The sequence below is a fragment of the Ictidomys tridecemlineatus genome, chromosome 2 (assembly GCF_052094955.1).
Source record: "Ictidomys tridecemlineatus isolate mIctTri1 chromosome 2, mIctTri1.hap1, whole genome shotgun sequence".
In the NCBI taxonomy this organism is placed as follows: domain Eukaryota; kingdom Metazoa; phylum Chordata; class Mammalia; order Rodentia; family Sciuridae; genus Ictidomys; species Ictidomys tridecemlineatus.
The window spans coordinates 24,585,844-24,605,093 of NC_135478.1; the positions used below are offsets into that span (position 1 = coordinate 24,585,844).

Below are 19,250 nucleotides of genomic sequence, written 5' to 3' on the forward strand. Positions count from 1 at the left end.
CATTTATCTGAGCACAACCTACAGTCCAGGCACCCAATGCTAGACATGCACAGAGAACAAAGGTCATATCCTTTATACTCATGGTGTTTTTAATCTCATGGAAGAAGTCAGAGAATCCAAAATAGGAATAGTACTTAATGGTGAGTGCTATGAAGAAAATAACCCACGAGGAAGTGGGACAGAGATGGAACAGAGAGCAGTGAGGTTTGCAACTGTAGGGAAATGGTTGGAGAGGACTTGCGGAGAAGGGGAACTATGGGTTCAGACCTGCACTGTGAGGAGCCAATTATGCAAAGGCCAGAGGGAGGTGTGTTCTTGGCAGAGGCTGGACCACCCACCCTGGAAGGCATAATGGAAGAGAAGACATGTGAATGGGGTCTGGAGGCACCAGTGGGCTTTTCATAGCAAGAGGGAAGAAAGAAGCCATTAGCAAGGTCAAGGTGCCCAGGGAAGAGCATGGTGGGAGTTCAGCCAGTCTTCACTGTCCAGAGTGGCTGGAAGACATGGTTGGGGAGTTTAGGGGGAAGGGGTTGTGTAGAAAATGGCCGGGGAAAGCAGAGTTTCAGTCTTACAGTTTTGGCTATTAAGATCTCCCTGATGGCCTGATGCGAGGGTGCACACCTGTAATCCCAGCCGTTTGGGAGGCTGAGGAAGGAGGATCATGAGTTCAAAGCCAGCCTCAACAAAAGTGAGGCACTAAGCAACTATGCGAGACCCTATCTTTAAATAAAATACAAAATAGGGCTGGGGATGTGGCTCAGTGGTTGAGTGCCCCCGAGTTCAATCCCTGGTACCTGCCTCCCTACCCTTAAAAAAATCTCCTTGATGGTCTTTCCACAGACCCTCAGTGAAGTCTCTGAGTGTGACATAGAGAAAGATTATGGCTGGCAGTTGGCACAGATAAGTAATAACAGCTAAAGGTCTTGAGTGGTTTCAGTCAGCTTTTGCATAATTGCTGTGACCAAAACACCTGACGGGAACAACTTAGAGAAGCGAATGTTTATCTGGGGCTCAGTTTCAGAGGTCTCAGTCCATAGACAATTCCATTGCTCTGGGCTCAAGGTGGGGCAGAACATGTGGGAAGGGCCCAGCGGAGGAGAGCTTCTCAGGACATGGCAGGGTCAGGAAGCTGAGAGAGGGAGGGGTGGGAAAGGAGCCATAGGGAAGATGCACGCTTCCAGGACATGACCCCAGTGACCACCCCTCCTCCAGCTATGCCCCACCCACCTACAGTTACTATACAGTCAGTCCATTCAAACTAGGATGAACTGATGAGGTTACAGCTCTCACAACTCCATCATTTTACCTCTGAACATTCCTACATTAACCCAGGAGCTTTGGGGAGACACCTCATACCCAAACCATCACGAGTGGTAAACCAGGGCTTAACGCCTAAGGGGGAACAGTTTGTGATGAGAAGCGGGCAAAGAGGCATGGTATTTGGGGCTCCGTTTTTTGAAATTTATGGATTTGGCAAATATGGAGAAAGCAAAGAGGATTCACTCGGATGGGGAAAAGAGAATTAAAGGAATTGTAACACTTTTTTTTTTTTTGAAAGACAAGGGGGAAGAATGATTACGTAATGTAGCTCAACAACTTCTCTGCAAATAGGGAACTAGGCAACTGTTTTCCATTTTACTAAGAAAAGGTCAGGGGGGGAAATTAGAGCATGAAGAATTGAGCATAGTCATAACAATGAGATTTGAGGGATTCTGGAACGGCTTAAGGAAGAGAACTTGCTGGAAACAGGTTCTGTTATACTGGGGAGACATCTTGATTGTATTCTGTACAAAGGTGGAGGATTGGATCCTATAATCCCCCCAAAGCTGCTCTGGGGCTGTATGTGCATCTGTTCCTGCTAGAGAGGGGTTCCTGAGCCTTGAATCCTCATTGGAAGGAGCCTCTTACCCAGTGAGCTAGTCTGATACAGGGCAAGTCCTTGAATGTCTACAGGAAAAAAAAAAAACTGAGGGTAAATGGGGGTAGGGAGGAAGAAGCGTGTTCATGACAGAGGACGGTAGTAGAGACTGAAAAAGTAGTATAAGTTGGAGGATTTTGTTTTGGGTTATTTGCTGGGTTGCTTTCAAGTCCCAGGCTCTGGCTCCTGTACAAGCCGAGTCTCAACTGCAGCAAGCCCTGCTGCAGGGGAGGCTTCTAGTTGCAATTATCCTTCAAGCATGGCTAAGTCGTAAAATCCAGGACTTTTCTCATGTGAAATGTGCTGGCTTAGAAAACCAGTGTCACTGTCAACTGCTATTGCCAGAGAAATAAATGACTCATATTAAGGCAGAAAACTCCCCCGGAGGGAATGCTAGCGAATAAACACACGCACACACACAGACTTCTGGATGTCCAGTCTGGATGCCATGTGGGCATGGCCTAGAGGTTGGCATTTCCAAAGACAGAAATCAAATGGGGCTGAAATCAAGGGCAGATACTTGTCAGAAAACACAAACTTGGCAAGGCCTTCGAGCACAAAGAAGATCTCATTACAAGCTCCTGTAAGAGAGCCCTGGTCTCCTTACCCTGAATAAAGCTCACCACAAGACTTTAATCACTCTTTAAAATTACATCTCTCCCCACTTCCCATCCCCTGGCCTCCTTTATTTTCTCCATGGCATTTACCATCATGTAATGAACTACATTTTTTACTTATTATTTATCTTTCCCCACCAGAAGATACACAAGGGCTGATAATTATTATTTTTGTCTATTTTGTTCTCTGTTGTAACCCAATGCTTGACATACGCTGGGTGTAAAGCATTTGTTGAATGAATGGACATGTGGATTAAAAAATCCTACCATAGCCCCATGTGGCAAGAACTGTCATCACCATTTTGCAGACATGGAAATGGAAGGGTGGAGAGACATAAGCATCAGGCTTTGGACCAGGGCTTCTCAAATATTGATGTGCAAACGAACCACCCAGGATGTTGTTTAAATGCCCACTGGGATTCAGCAGGTCTGGGTGGAGCATCAGTTTCCACATTTCCACATTTCTGACACCTAGATAATGCCAGGGGTGCAGGGCAGCTGCGGATCCAGAAAATAATGGCCCAAGCCCTTGAAGGTGGCTGGACAGCCCAGTGGTAAAGAGCAGAGACTGTTAGCCACCTACCCACTGTGATCTCCCATCTCCTCCTTAAATCTAACTCCTTAAAACTGAACTGGGCAGCAGGCCACCCTCCAAATTCAAGTGGTCTTCCCTTCACTAGCCATAGAGCCGGTGACAGACGTGCTATCTTGGCCCTCTCTTAGACCCACGTTCAGGGGCTCTGCTTCATGTTTCATCTCTGCAGAACTGAAGCCAGGTGAAGTGGTTAAGTTTTTCAGGCCAGTTCTCATCAAACGGTGTGAGAGAAGATATATCCTCAGTTCCAACAGGTATCTTCTCTAAGGAGCAAGTAGTAGCTACAACTTGCCTTACACGGGCCATCTTGCCACAGAGTCACTGCCCTCTGCAGTGGCCAGAGGGTCATTTGCTGACAATGTGCATGGCGTGTGTACAGTTAAACAGCTTTAGGTGACAGGGCGTTTGGTTGTCCCTATTCTTAAGTCAGCAGAAATGAAGGCCCAGGCCCACGAGTGTGCTCACACCGTGCACCCAGAACGGGCATTAATTTACCACTATCATAGGACTGACCAAGGGTTAGTACTTCCTGTCATCCTGCCGAGATCTCTGTCTGCTGTACACCCCAAGGAAAGCACAGGGAACAGTCACCTTTGCCTGTCTGTATAAGAGCTACGTGGAAACAATGGAGAACCATAGCTCCAAGTACAGAAGATACACTTACTCTAGTGGCTATGACATCCATCTGGAAGGTTCTCCTCTTCACCTGCTCTCCTGGTAACCTCCTACACATCATTTAGGCATTGACCTCAAAGATCCTGCTTCACGAAGCATTTCCTGCCCCCTCCCCAAGGTGGGCATTTTACCCCTGTGTGTCCCTTGGGCCTGGACGTGCCTCGTATGTGGTAATGCAATTGCATATTATATATCTGTCGACTACAAGTGAACTTCTGCAGCAGCTTTGTAACTTGATCCTTTTCTTAGAGCCTTGCACATAATAAGTGCTTGCTCAGCCAGTGTTTCAAGAATTTATTATTGGTAGTGATGTTGCTTTAGACAGACTAAAAAGATCTGTCACTCTTTTCTATTCTTTTCATTACAACTTGGTTTCCTGATGGACGCGAATTCCACAATGGCCTGTCCACATTTTCTCTTTGCTGTGGGAAATCATTGTATCTCCACAGGGTTCCGTACAACCCCTGTGGGTGGAAAGCAAAGGAAATCAATGGCCTTTCTTAAGACCACCATCATGGCTCTGTCTCTAAATAATTTAAACAAGCAGAGTGGAGGGGCTTAGGGTCATTTCTATGAGGAAAGAAGATCATGAACAGAGGCTTAGAGTGTGGAGTGGTCTCACCTCATTAGAATACTCTTAAAAATGTCTCCTATACAAGCAAAGTTTTCACTCACAAACATCTGTGACTTCAAGGCATCCTCCAGACAAGCACAGAAGATGCTCTGGTGATAGAAAACTTCCAGATTCTGGGCCAAAGGTGGGGACTAGCCCAGAGTCAGTAGCTCTATGTGGATGATGACCAGGCAGCATGGATGCCAGGGGCACTGCTGAAGGGAGAGGAACACTCTGAGGGTCCTCTGGGGTGTGGGGAAGGATGACAGACATCTGCTTCTAGGTTTCAGCAGGCTTAACACACCCAGCTGGTGCCTGATGCTCGGTAACCTGTCAAAGGTTTGGAATGGCAGTTGCTAGGAGTGAAGGTGAGAGGGAATGCCACCAGGCTCAGGGGCCACATGGAGAAGGAGCCCTGGTTTCTCTAAGAGGAGCGAGTTTGACTAGCACTAAACCAGCCAAATCTACAGATTGAATGCCCTGCTCCATTTAAAGTCCCAGGACACCAAAGTGGGGGACATCATGAGCTCTATAAGTAGCTCTGGACCCAGTGAGCATTCTCAGGCTCCGCTGAGCAAGGGTGGCAGCAGGACTGGGGACTTGGCAGGACGCTCTTGCTCTTAGAAACTCAATCTAATGTATGAAATATGATATGTCAAGAGCTTTGTAATGTTGTGAACAACCAATAAAAAAAAATAAAAAATTAAAAAAAAAATAAAAAAAAAAAGAAACTGAAGGCGAAGGGTAAGCCAGCTTTCAGCCTATCAAACAAGCATCCGGGACTCTTGTCCCTCTCACTGCAGCATGTCACCCCATCATGTTTGTGTGTTTGTTTCTGTTCTCATCATTCTGGCCTCCAGTGGCAACTGTTAATAAGGATGAGCCTCCCTACTTGCTCAGTGAGAGGTGTCAGTGGATTTGCTTTTCCATAACACACGAATGCCATGAGCTGGTCTGCTCACCTGGTTTGGTGCCCTTGAGAATTCTATCACAGGCCTTATGTAGTTTCAAAAATCCAAATCTCTTTTGCAAACAGAGAGAGCAGATCATCGCCAGCTCATACCACATGGAGGCTGAGGGTCCACTCAGCTAGACTGACAAGGCAGTGCTGCCAATCCTCAGGAAAACCACGTCTAAAACCTTCCATGAAAGCCAGCCATTTAGAAATGTGCTCCAAAGTTCTTTCCAGTGACTCTTCCTTGGCTTGATGATTGGTAAGGAGAAAAAAGGGTGTGCTGGGTTCTCAGATACCTTCAGAATCCAAGTGACTGAAATTTCCTGTTTTGGTCCATGAGTGTTTTTGGCCTTTGGGAACTCTGTCTCTCTACAACATTGTAGAAAGTTTATTGAAAACTCTTAGCATGCCTTATGAGACTATTCCTAGATGTTGGAAGTGGAGGCACAAGGTGGAATGGTTAGGATGATTAATAATATTTAAGAAGAAGAGGGCTGAGGGCATAGCTCAGTGGTAGAACTTACTTGCCTAGCATGTGTGAGGCCTGGGGTTCCCAGAACATTTAAAAAAATAAATAAATTTAGAGGATAGACAGGCATATGTGGTTTGCTTGAGGGTTATAACCAACTCAATAGACAACGCAGGCTGGCAGGGAACTTGTTCTACATTCAACATTCACATGGTTCTGGTTTCTGCCCCATGTGACCCAAGAGAGGAGCCATGCCAGAAACCATGACAGTATCACACAATGCTCTCCGAGCCTCCACCCTGTGGGCAGGGTCTTCTTTGACTATGCTCTGATGTGTCACACGCTGTGAGTTTGCTGCCCCAATTTTCAAACACTCCAAGGAGAGACTGTCCCTCTCTCTGGCTGTCCCTTCTGTGCTTATATAAAGAGCAATGCTGTCCTGGGTCTCTCAACAGGAGACACTGCCAAGAGCTCCCCTCTTGGTGGCTGTCCCCAGCTCTGTGGTCCGTTCTTCCCAGGGGGCTCAGCAGGAGTCACTCTGGAGACTGGAACCCAAGGGCTCCCAGAACACTCTCATAGGAGAACTCAAATTGGACATGTTAAAGCATTTTCAGCCACCAAAACTCAAATTACTTAGCAAAGGGATTCATTCCTGTTGGAGATTTTCTTAGGGTCTGGAACAGGACTGTCCCCCAAAAGCTCATGTTAAAGACTTGGTCCCCCATTCAGCAATGTCAGAGGTGGGGCTGTGGGGGAGTGGTTGGATCATGAAGGCTCTGAATTCATCAATAATTTATCCTTTGATGAAGTCAAAGATGAACAATTTATTGGAAGGCTGTAGAAACTTTAAGAGGTGGACCTTGGGGTTGGGGCTCAGTGGAAGAGCACTCACCTAGCACCTGTGAGGCACTGAGTTTGATCCTCAGCACCACATAAAAATAAATATTGTTTCCATCTACAACTAAAAAAAAAATTAAGAGGTCAATCTTAGTTGAAGAAAGTGAGTCCTTGGGGTTGTGCCTGTAGGGACTACATCTTACTCCCAATCCCTTTTCTATTTCTTGGGCACACTATGTGAGCAGTTTTGCACTACCACATCTTTCTGCCAGATGAGGCCAGAGTTGACTCGTGACAGGCCGTGGGGATAGTGGAGTTGCTAGAAGAATCTGGGGAGAATAAAAGCCACTGGAAGGTTTTGAGCAGAGCTGACTTATACTCTGGAAGGATCACTCTGGGGCTGGGTCCAGGGCAGAGGCAGGTGAACTAGTAAGGAGGCTACTGCCAATAACCTGGGCGACAGATGCTGCTGCCTGGGACCAGGGTGCTGGAAATAGAGATGTAAACAGTGGTAACCTTCTGGATTTGTTGTGAAGGTAGAGATGTTCGGCCTGCTGATGGATAGGATGTGAAGAACAGGAAAAAAAAGGCATTAAGGATGACCCTGGCTTTTTGATCTAAGCAACTGAGAATGGAGTAACTATGTGCTGAGCTAGGGAAGTTGTGGGAGGGCAGGTTTGGAGGAGCTATAGTTTGGATACAGCTTGTCCCTTGAGAAACTCTCCTTAGGGTTTAATTTCCACCGTAAGGCATCCAGAGGGTGGAAACTTAATGTGACTATGGTGTTTAGAGGTGGGGAAGAGATTAGGGTTAGATATGGTCATCAGAGGTGATTACTCCCATGACTGAATGCTGGTGGCTTTATAATAAGAGGAAGAGAGAAGGGAGGCAGTGGGGACAGATAGGTGCTTGCTGTTTCCCACCATATAATGATCTTTATCACCTTAGGACTCTCCTAGCAAGAAGGCGGCCATTGCCAGATGAGACCACTCAACTTTGAACTTCCAGAACCATGAGCCATAAAACTTTTCCTTTATAGCCCGTCCGGTATGTGTGGTATTATGGTATCAGCAATAATTGAAAAATGAAAAAAAAACAACAACATGATGACAAAAGAGTACTATGAGAGCTCACTTTTGGATAAAGCTGAGATACCCGTCAGGCATCCAGGTAGAAATGGGCTAAGGTAGTTGGCTGTTCACATCTGGAGTTCACGGGAGGGGTCTGGGCTAGAAACAAGTGGTATTGTCAGCACAGACTGGATTTAAAGCCACAAGTCTGAGTGAGATCTCAGAAACAGGATGTAGAATAAAGGAGGCCCCAAGGCCCCCTAGAAGGTGGGGAGATGAGGACAAAGGCCAGCGAGAAAGGGGAAACTGGGAGAAAGTGATGTCCTAGAAGGAGAAAGGTAGCAATGACCATGTTCCCATTATCAAACCCTTGAAACCAAGTCATCTACGGTGGACTCAGGATCCGACAGAGGGGCGTACTCCACATGTAAACTTCAATTGCAACCTACACTTACATCTGAGGGATTAACCTTTATCCTTGGGTGTCAGTAGCCTTTTGAGAATCTTTATGGACACTGTGGATCTTTCTCCTCAGAGAAATGCAGACACATGCAAGACAGTGGACAGTCTCTGAGGTTCCCAGAGCCAGTAAAGCCCATCCCAAGAGGCGAGTCCACAACCAGCCATTCCCCACCCTATGGCATTAACCAAACTGCCTCACTGAAGAAATTCAGGCGTCCCAGGTCCTCTGGCTTCCTCAGATAGGTTTCCAGGGGGTAGAATGAGTTAGGTTCTCTGGGTCGATATTGGGGTGGGTGGGGCACAAAAATTTGAAGAGGCTGATATAAGGCTCAAAGCAACTGAGAAAATAAATAGAGGACTCACCATCATCTCCTGCACCAGAAACATCTCTGCACCACCAGATGACAGTCGGTTGGGGAAGGAGATGCTGACGGATGACCCAGGAAGGGTGCTGGGGCCAGTGTTATAGACCTGTGGGTGTGGAACACACAGAGCGCATTTCAGTGGAAATAAGAGAGCTTCATTTCACGTCCTGAAATATGTACTCCACACACAGAAGCTCCAGGGTTTGGAGCTCGGTCATAACTTTAGGTGAAATGAGATGCTGAATGGTGGGGGAATTTTAACAAAATTCTTAATGAAAATCCTTCACATAGGCACCTAAAAACCCCAGACTTCCAAAGTACCATTCCCTTTTAACATTTTCTTATCCTCTTCTTACTAAAAATCATATTTATTTTGACATACCAATAAATGAGACTATTATATTGGGTGGGAAAGCAGACATAATAATTTAGTTCAGTGGTTCTCAAATTTCAGCATAACATCAGAATCACCTAAGGGGCTTTTTAAAACACAGACTTGGTAGTGAGGGGTGAAAGCGGGTCATGCCAAGAGCTCCTGAGGCAATAAGCGGGGTGAAGCACCAGCATTTTAAGTTTCCAGGAAGCTGAAAGCATGGTGCACACTCATAATTCCAGCTACTTAGGAGGCTGAGGCAGGAGGATCATGAGTTCAAGATCAGCCTCAGCAACTTAAGGAGGCCTGTCTCAAAATACAAATAAAAAGGGCTGGGGCGTACCTCAGTGGTAGATTGCCCCTGACTGCAGTCCATAGTTAAAAATAATAATAATTCCAGGAAATGCTGCTGCTGACCCAGAAACCACTCCTGAGAACCACTAATGTCTACTTCCTTTCTTTTACAGTCTGAGGTAACTGAGACCTTCAAAGACCAAGAGGGTTATCCTGAAACCAAGTGATCTAATGGATAGAAAGGGCTGTTTTTACTACATTATCCAGCTCATTTAGTTTCTGTGCCATGTGTAGCTGGCCATGTGTTCACACTGTTTGATGGCCTCTGTGCCTCTTTTCTATCCTAGCATTTGGACCCATAAAACTTTTCCCCTTCTCCTCTTCTCTATCATCCTTTTTATTTTCTGTCTCTAGAAGCCAGTCATCTCCCAAGAAATGAGGGAAAAGAGAAAAGAAACCAAAAAGAGGGAAGACAGAGCAAAGGCTGATCATAAGTAGAATCTGGAGGAAAAAAAGAAAGAAAAGGTGAGTAGATCTTTGGGGATAGAAAGAAGCTCAGGATTGAGGTCAGGGAGAGTAGGGAGGGTTATAGACAAGCAGGTGAACAGGACCTCAAAGATGTCTGTGTTCTCATCTGTGGAACCTGTGAACACTATGCTGCATGAAAAGATGGAATCATGGTTGGCAATCAGACGACTTCAAATAGATTATTTAGGATTATCCCAGTGGGCACATTTAATCACGACGAAGGCCCTTACAGAGAGAAGAGGGAGGCAGAGAAGTCAGTATCAGAGAAAGAGCCCAATGAAAGTTTCGACTGGTCTCTGCTCACTTTGAAAATGGAAAGGGCCTTGGGCCAACTAATTCATACAACCTCCAGAAACTGGAAAAGGCAAGAAATGAATCCTCCCCAGACCCTCCAGTGAGGAACCACAGTCCTGCCAAGACTTCGATTTTAGCTCTGTGAGACCCATTTTGGACTCGTGGATCTCAGAGTTGTATGATAATAAATGTGTGTTGTTTAAAGCCACTAATTATGTGGTCATTGGTTACAGCAGGAATAGGAAATTAATCCAGACTTGCCTCACTTTATGATACTTCATTTTACTGTGCTTTGACGACACTGCATTTTCTTATAAATAAGAAGTTTGGGACAACCCTGTATCAGGAGAGTCCATTGGTGCCATATGCCTGTATGTTGTTAGAGTGTCATATTTTGTTAATTATCACCATATAATAAGTTGCTTCATGATTATTACATCTCTTGTGGTAATGGTGATCTGTGTCAGAGATTTTTTTTTTTTCCTTTTGCAATGTTGGAGACCTGCCCAGGGCCTTTTACGTCTTGACAAGTGGTCTCTCCCTGAGCTACATGCCCAGCCATGTGGTCAGTGATCTTTGATGTCACTCTCCGAACTGGGGTTGCCATGAAGGGTGTCCACATAGGACAGCAAACTCTTTTGATAAATGTGTGTGTTCTGATGGCTCTACCAACAGCTGTCCCATCTCCCTTCCTCTCCGCAGTCCTTCCTATTCCCTGAGACTTCCTTCCTTTTACAGCCTGAGGTCACTGAGACCTTCAAAGACCAAGTGGGTTGTCCTAAAACCAAATGTATAGAAAGGGCTGAAATTAGGCCTTAACAATTCTCTAGTGGCCTCTAAATGCTCAAGTGAAAGGAAGAGTTGCCCATCACCTAAATCAAAGTTAAACGTGATTAAGTATGAGGAGGAAGGCATATCAAAGCCAAGACAAGGGGCAAAAGCTGGGCCTCTTGACCAGTTGGCCAAGTTATAAATTCAAAGGCAATGTTCTTGAAGGATATGAAAAGTACTCTTCCAGCAAACACGTGCATAATTCCTGATCGGAGAAAATTTCAGTGGTCTAGAGAGATCAACCACCCATGGAATTCCCTTAGGCCAGAGCCTAATCCAGAGCAAGGCCATCACTTTCTTCAATTCTTAGGAAGGCAGAGAGAGAGAGAGAGAGAGAGAGAGAGAGAGGGAGGGAGGGAGGGAGGGAGGGAGGGAGGGGATGCTACAGAAGTAGTAGTCTGAAGCTAGCAGAGATGGGTTTGTGAGGTTTAGGAAAAGATGCCATCTCCTTAACATGAAAGCGCAAGGGCCAACGGAGAAGCTGCTGCAAGTTATTCAGACCTATCCATGGTAACCGAAGCAGGTGCTACATCAACAGCACATTTTAATATAGATAGATGAGTCTTACATTGGGCCATCCAGGACTTTCATAGCTAGAGAAGCAAGGCCAATGCCTGGCTTCAAAACTTTGAAGGCCAGCCGACTCTTTTATCAGGCACCCATGCAGCTAGAAACTGGTGACTTAAGTTGAAGCTAAGACTCATTTGCCATTCTGGAAATCCCAAGACCTTTAAGAATTACACTAAATCTGCCAGTCCTGTGGTACATGCTTGTAATTCCAGTGACTTGGGGGGGGCAGGCAGGAGGACTATAAGTTTGAGGCCAATATCAGTAACTTAGCAAGACCCTATCTCAAAATAAAAAATAAAAATGGCTAGGGATGTGGCTCAGTGGTTAAGTACACCTGGGTTCAATCTCTTGTACCAAAAAAAAAAAAAAAAAAAAAAAGAAAGGAAGGAAGGAAGAAAGAAAGAAAAATCACCATGCTATTTAAGTAAACCAAAAAGCCTGTATGAAAGCACATCTGTTCCCAACATGGTTAACAGAATATATTAAGCCCACTGTCGAGATCTACTGTCAGAAAAAGAGTTCTCTCAAAATCTCAAAATATTACTGCAAATTGGTCACTGGTCACTGGAGAGCGCTGATGGAGAAGTTCTACAAGATCAATGTTGCTTCCATGACTGGCAACACAGCACCCACTCTGCGGCCCAGGGATCAAGGAGTGATTTCAACTTTCAATCCCTATTAGTTAAGAAAGACATTTAATCAGCCTATAAGTTGTCATGGATTGTGATTCCTCTGACCAATCTGGGAAAAGCAAATTGAAAAGCAGGAAAAAGCTTTAAAAAGCAGGATTAACCATGAAGAACATTCATGATTCATGGTAGATGGTCAAAATACCAACAGTAACAGGAGTCCGGAAGAAGGTGATGCAGACTCCCACGCACGTCTTTGAGGGGTTCCAGACTACGGCGTCGGGGAAGTATTTGCAGACATGGTGGAAATAACAAGAGAACTCTCATTTAGAAATTGAGCCTAAAAAGGTGACCGAATTGCTGCAAACTCACAAGACGACTTTAATGGATAAGGGACCACTTCTTATGCATGAGCAAAGAAAGTGGTTTCCTGAGACAGAATTCACCCCTGGTGAAGATGCTGTGAAGATCAATGAAATGACAACCAAAGATTTAAAATGTTAGATTTAGTTGATAAAGCAGTGGCAGGTTAAAGGGGACTGACTCCAATTTTGAAGCAAGTTCCACTGTGGGTAAAATGCTACAAATGCTCACTATAGAAAAATCTTCCATGAACAAGAGTTAATCGACATGCAAACTTCATTGTTGCCTCATTTTAAGAAACTGCCTCAGCCATGTCCCCCTTTAGCAGAGAACACCCTAATAATTAGTTAGCAGCCATCAACATGGCTTAGATTTAGTTTTATCAACTAAATCTAATAAGACTCTTTACCAGCAAAAAGACCTCAACCCACTGAAGGCTCAAAAGACCTGTATCAATTTTTAGCATTCAAGTATTTTTGGGTGGGGGTTACTAGGGATTGAGCTCAGGGGTGCTCAACCTCTGAGCCACATCCCCAACCCAACTCTGTTTTATTTAGAGACAGGGTCTCACTGAGTTGCTTAGCACCTTGCCGTTGCTGAGGCTGGCTTGGAACTCGTGATCCTCCTGCCTCAGCCTCCCGAACTGCGGGATTACAAGTGGGTGCCACCGTACCCGGGACATTCAAGTATGTTTAAGTTAAGGTATGCATGTTATTTTTTAGATATAATGCTATTGCACACTTAATGGAGTACAGTATAGTATAAGCATAATTTTTATGTGAACTGGGAAGCCACAAAAATTCCTGTGACTCACTTTGTTGTGATGTTTGCTTCATTGCAGGGTTCTGGGAGAAAACCTGCAATGTTTCCAAGGTACATCTGTATATCACTAATGGGAATAGGGTTTCTTTGGGGTTGACGAAAATGTTCTAATATTCAATCATGAGGATGGGAACATCATTCTGTAAACATACTAAAAATCATTGAATTGTGTACTTGAAATAAATAAACTTTAAGGTATGTCATAACAGCTCAATAAAGATGTTATTCTTTTAAAAGATAAATAAAAATTATACAAATATTTTTGGGGAGTGTGGGGTTCTAGATTGAACTCAGGGGCACTCTACCACTGGGGGCGACATCCCCAGCCCTATTTTTGTACAATTTTAATGTGTGGGAGATGGAGATGAGTGGGAGAGAGGAGGAAAGGAACTGCTGCCTGACAGTCTGGGGACTAGACAGATTCAGGGTTCAAGGTGACTGTGAAGCTAAAGTCAGAAGAGCAGAGCCAGAGGAAGGGCGGACATCTAACCAGGTCTTCGCATACGACTGGAATGAAGAGCAGCTAGCTCCAGCCAGCCTTTCCCCCAGAACAGTAGCTGGTTTTGTTTCAAAGAATAGATAAACATTGATAGAGCAGATGAACGGTGGTGGCCAACTCTTGATTCAAAAAGAACAAGATTCACCAAAAACAACAGCCCCGAGACACAAGACAGGGCAGGAGTCTCCAACCACAAGTGAAATAACTAATTTGAAGTGAAACATGAGAACACAGAACTGAAAAGAACCCTCTTCACATGTCTGGGAAATCCTAATTAGAGCATGAATGGGGGTAGGCAAACGAGAAAAAGATTCGCTTGCACCATGTTGCTTATCAGAGCCAGGCCTGAGGGGCGAGTTTGAATTATCATATTTATTTAACAATATCTTAACATTTGATTTTCTGGAAATGTTCATGTGTAACGTCTGTATTACTTCCCCCCTATTTCCAGGTGGGGAAATGCTTTGACTTCTAATGCAAAAACAAAACCTCAAAGTCTACCAATGGTCAACTAATTACTGTGTGTCTGTTTAAAAACAAAACTGTTAAATGTAGAAAGTAAACCCAAGACTAGTATCTCTTTCTCTCATCTGCATTTAGGGTGGAGTCCTTAAACAATTACGTTGTTTATTGAAGAATGGATTTGAAAAGACACCGGAAAATCTGTACTAAATCTTATATTCTTCTTCAGGAATGAGGTTTCTAGAAAGTGGAAAAAGAAGAATTTTCTCCCTATTCCTGACCCCTTTCTCCCCTAGTATCTCCATTTCTTGATTGTTACCACCACCAACACTAGTCAGTGACCTATCTGCAGGACAATGTAATAACAGCAATTCTACCCAAAAATGAGTCATCAGAGACCTCTCAAGGAAATGATGGATTTTGTTAATACAGAGGCATCACCTTCTGATCAATGGCACCTCTATCAATCTCTCAGACCCAGCCGTCTAGCTCAAACTTGGACTGAATGCTATGCACCTCCACAGGCATAAACTCCTGGAGCAGTTTACCCAAGGGGCAGACCAATCACTCATTCCTGGGGACAGGAGTCAGCAGCCTGGGTCCTGTTTTAGGTCAGATGTGAAGAAAAGTTCTGGGCTTAAACACCAAACGTTAAACTCCTTGCAAAATCACCTTTTAGAGAAACGACTGCAAGAATCAACTCTGTGCCCTCAGATTTCCTTTTCTTCCCTCCCCCAGAAGGAGATAACATTCAGTTTCTTCCCTATCACTACTATCCCTTTTGTTTCCTTCTTCCAACTCCTATCCCTTCTTCATTACATGGTCTACATCATTTAAACCATTCTAAGCCATTTTCTGGACTCTCATCTTTTATTGTAAGACATCTCAAAAATTACGAGAAGAGAATATAAACAATTAAAGTGAAGTAAATCCACTTGGTCTTTATCTGTTTTCTATCCAATTGCAAAAAAACAAAGGGAATGATACACAAACTCTGAGAAGCAATTCAGAGACACAGAGGTGTGATTCACAGCTTTCAGTCTCCAAAGAAAGCTCAAACCCCATCTTTTACTTTCTCCCCAGTAAATCAAGGACAGAGTGTGACAGCTGGAGCTTAGCTGGTCAGGAGGCTCATCCTCTCTGAGCCGGGGACATGTGTTATCCATCATGGTTTTGGAGGTCTCCTGCTGGCGAGAGCACTCTGGAGAGAGGGAGACTATTGTCTGCAAGAGCCCACAAATGTTTTATTGCCTCATTCTCTTGCACCCTCGCCCCACCATTATTTGTCAGCCCCTAAATCCACTTAGGAGAGGCCGCAGGAAAAGAAAAAATAATCAATATTTGGCCACAATAGTGAATACCAGAGTGAGAAACCATCCTCTCCATGGGGGAAGGATGGAAGAGACAGTAAAGAACTCGGAGAGCAGGTACTGGGAGTTCTAAGAGGTGGACTTCAGTGTTCTATGGGTAAGACAAGCCATTTCTCCTTTACTTCATCCACAGCTCTGGGGCCAGTGGGGTCTAGTCAAAGCATGACCAGTCCTGGCCCAGTCCTGCCTCACCCAGTTCTGGGACCTTGAGCACATCTTTCTTGTTTGAGTCTACATTTCCTTGTTTGTCCTTTAACAAGAATGGACTAAATAATACTGATCTTCCTTAAACTTCATATTCACAGAGGCACATGTTGAACAGCTGGCCTGAGAGTTTTACTTTCAAAGCAGAGATCAGCAAACTGTGGCCTATAGGACAGATCTGGTCCCATGCCTGTTGCACAGCTTGTGCACTAAGAATTGTTTAAGTCATTAAATGGTTGGAAGGGGGGAAAAAAAAATCAGAACCACAATGGCATTCATGACATGTAAAAATTATGTGAAATTTGAATTTCAGTGTTCATAAACTAAGTTTTATTTATGTAGTGTCCATAGCTGCTGTTATGGTTTGGGTATAAGGTGTCTCCCCCAAAGCTCCTATGTTCATGCAAAAAATATCTAGAGGTGAAATTATCAGATGATTAAATTGTAACCTAATCAGTTCATCCTGGTTTGGATGGACTGACCAGGTGGTAACTGTAGGCAGGTGGTGGGGCATGGCTGGAGGACGTGGGTCACTAGGGCTGTGCCCTGGAAGAGTGCATTGTCTCTGTGGCCCCTTTCTCTCTTTGCTTCCTGGTTGCAATGAATTGAGTAGGATCCCTCCATCACACTCTTCCGCCATGATGCTCTGCCTCACCTGGGGCCCAGAGTAATGGACTCAGTTGACCATGGACTAAACCACTGGAACCATGACCCAAAATAAACTTTTCCTCCTCTAAGTTGTTCTTGTCAGATATTTTGGCCCCCAGTGAGGAAAAGATGACTGACACAGTGTCTTTTGAGCCTCAGGAGGTAGCATGGCTGAAAAGTTGCCACAGAAATTGTGCAGCCCGCAAAGTCTAAAGCACGTCTTTCTGGCCTTTCTCAGAAAGTTCGCCAACCCCTAATTAAGTGAAGGGACAATGTGCTGGAGAAGACAGGTGATTGGGATGACCCCACCCTGGCTCAAGGAGGGAGCAGCACGCTTCTTCCCATATAGTGGTGGGTGGGAGGGTCACACAGGCTCACCCTGCTGTGCCTCTATAAAACCGCACTTCTGAAAGGCTGTTCCCCTAGGGGAGGATGAGCTTTTGGCTGAGTTTGCATGAAAATCCCAGGAAGAAGAGAAGGCAGCAAACCTTCTGGGGCTCCTCTGAGCCCAAGGTGAATGAATGACAGAGAAGAGACTATGGGACTCTTGGAGCTGGGATATGGGCTGAGGTCTCAGCCATCCAAGGCCTTCTTAGGGGAAGCTGCTTTGCCTGGTGGGGCTCTCCTTTCAAGTCTTGAAGAGTAGAGGGCACTGCCTGGGTGAGGTACAGAGACCACGCACTCACACACATGCACAGCAGCAAACCAGGCGGGGGTTTCCCCTGAAAGCGGCCTGGCCCTTTAGCTGCCTTTCAGAAGGGGACACATCCTGTGGCCTTCTGTTGGCTGCCAGTGACAGAGGGGTTTCTAGGGGTGGGTACCTGAAGGGTGACGTTGAGGGGCTGGAAATGGCACTCCAGGTCATCCAGCTGAATGAAGTTGGAGGCATCCACAGACTCGCCATACACAAAGGAGGTCGGGGATATGATTCTGAAAGAGGAAAGCAGGAAGGTCGGCATCCCCAGCCACCGTCCACGGCACTGCCACCGCAGCCCTGGAACCCATCATCTGTTTGTTTCATCCCGTGTCTGCCACCGGATGCTTCCACCCCGACTGTGACTTTTTTCTCCTGTGAATGGACACAGCCAGTCTGTGCTAACCAGATTGTTCTAGTATATCTTCTCACCTGAGGTCACATTGATAAGCTACAGCTGCACTGTACAACGGGATTACACTTCTAAAATAAAGAGGTTTTTTAAAGATCGAAGCCATGTCGACTTTTTACAAAACTGGACTCCAAATTTATGTATTTTCTGTTTGTCACTTGGAAAACATTTTGTGGGTCAAATAGGCCTATATTAAGTTTTCAAGAAATAAATGCAAATCAATCGTATATTTGGCATCCTAAGCCCCACCCTGTGACAAATTCATTTTAAAAACTTAAATTTGTCAGACTACCACAATCCTAGAAATTAGGCACTTGAGAGCTGAGTCAATTTGAAATAGCTTTCCCCCTAAGGTTTCACACCATGGCTACCTGAGCGGTGATTAAGAATTCAAGCTCAGTCTGTAGCAATACTTTCACTTATTGCTTATGTGAACAGAACCCTGAGGGGGAAAAAAAATGCTCAGACTTATAACCCCAAATAACAAATCCTAGGAGCTTGAAGCTGCTCATCTAATCACAATGGAAGGTTTTGGAGATCAAGTCCAAATAGACAACCACCCATCTATTTTCAAGTTAAGCAAATTATTTTAGAAACAGTGAGTTCTCGGCATTGCCAAATGGCAAGAACTGGTTCATTTGAACTCATCCTGTTTTACATTTCTGGAAAGATCAGAGGTTGACTCATTTGTTTAACTGATGGCTTCAGCAGGGGCTGTTAACACCTCACAACGAGGTCTCCCGGAAGACCTGACAACACCATCCAGTGTGTGTGGGAGGTGTTTTCTCTTTATCCCCAAGGATGAGACTGGATTCTGGGTACATTCTCACTGTGCCTTGGGCAGGACAAATAAATAAACCATAGGGTTAAAAATAGAGCTGCGAACAGAGGCAAGTATATGCTAATTTGCAAATATATTCCACCAACGCCTCGAATCTAAAAAATGCGGTGAAAATGCCAAGAACCAAGGAGCAGAAAGGCAGGGCCAGGGCTCTGCTGGCTCCCGACAGAGCAGGAGCCAGGGTGGGATGGCTCCTCCCACGACGGGTCAACGTTTCCACTTGGAGCCAAGACCGAGACCCAGAAGCCCTTGAAAATTGAAAACCGAGAAACTGTGAACCTCCAGAAAGTTCAGCCTGCATTTGGGTCAAGGGTTCAACGGGTCCTCATTTGATCTAAACCAACTGTGCAAATCTTTTTTCCACTATCAAAGAGGTATGCGTGCATTCTGTTTGCTGAAGCCAGAAACAGGAACGGAGTTTCTCAGTTTTCCAGGCCTGGGCTTTGGCTGAAAACGGACCTGGATTGTTGCGGGTCCCTGTAGACCAGAACCTGCAGCCCTGCTTTCCAATAATGCCAGCAGCCCTGAGCCATGGACCTCATCCAGGCAGGTGGTGTGGCCGCTGTACTGGGTCCCCTGCCTGTTCCAATGCCACACAAACATCTCAGCTTTGCAGAGAGTTCACGGAAACATGGAAAGCCAGCACCAACTGTGAAGCAATTAAGACAGGCAGCCCTCCCGTGAGCCAGGACTTTGGGACACATCTGGCTGTAACCTCTGGCCCAACAAGTTTTGGCTGAGATTTTAATCCCAGGAACCATATTATCTTCCACCATATGGATTCTGTGGCGGGGCTGGTCTGGGACTAGAAGTATATAAAGATGTATGGAATGTTCAAAG

The 19,250-nt window shown here is 45.1% G+C and overlaps 1 protein-coding gene across 1 annotated transcript in view; it reads right to left on the reverse strand.

Annotated features, from left to right (window-relative positions):
• Itga9 (integrin subunit alpha 9) overlaps positions 1-19,250 on the reverse strand; it is a 321,363-nt gene that overhangs the window by 60,879 nt on the left and 241,234 nt on the right. The window contains exons 22-23 of the mRNA XM_005317430.4: positions 17,285-17,393; positions 8,575-8,682 (exon numbers count right to left, since the gene is read on the reverse strand). Of these exons, the coding sequence (XP_005317487.2) occupies positions 8,575-8,682; positions 17,285-17,393 (217 nt within the window). The remainder of the gene's footprint in view (positions 1-8,574; positions 8,683-17,284; positions 17,394-19,250) is intronic.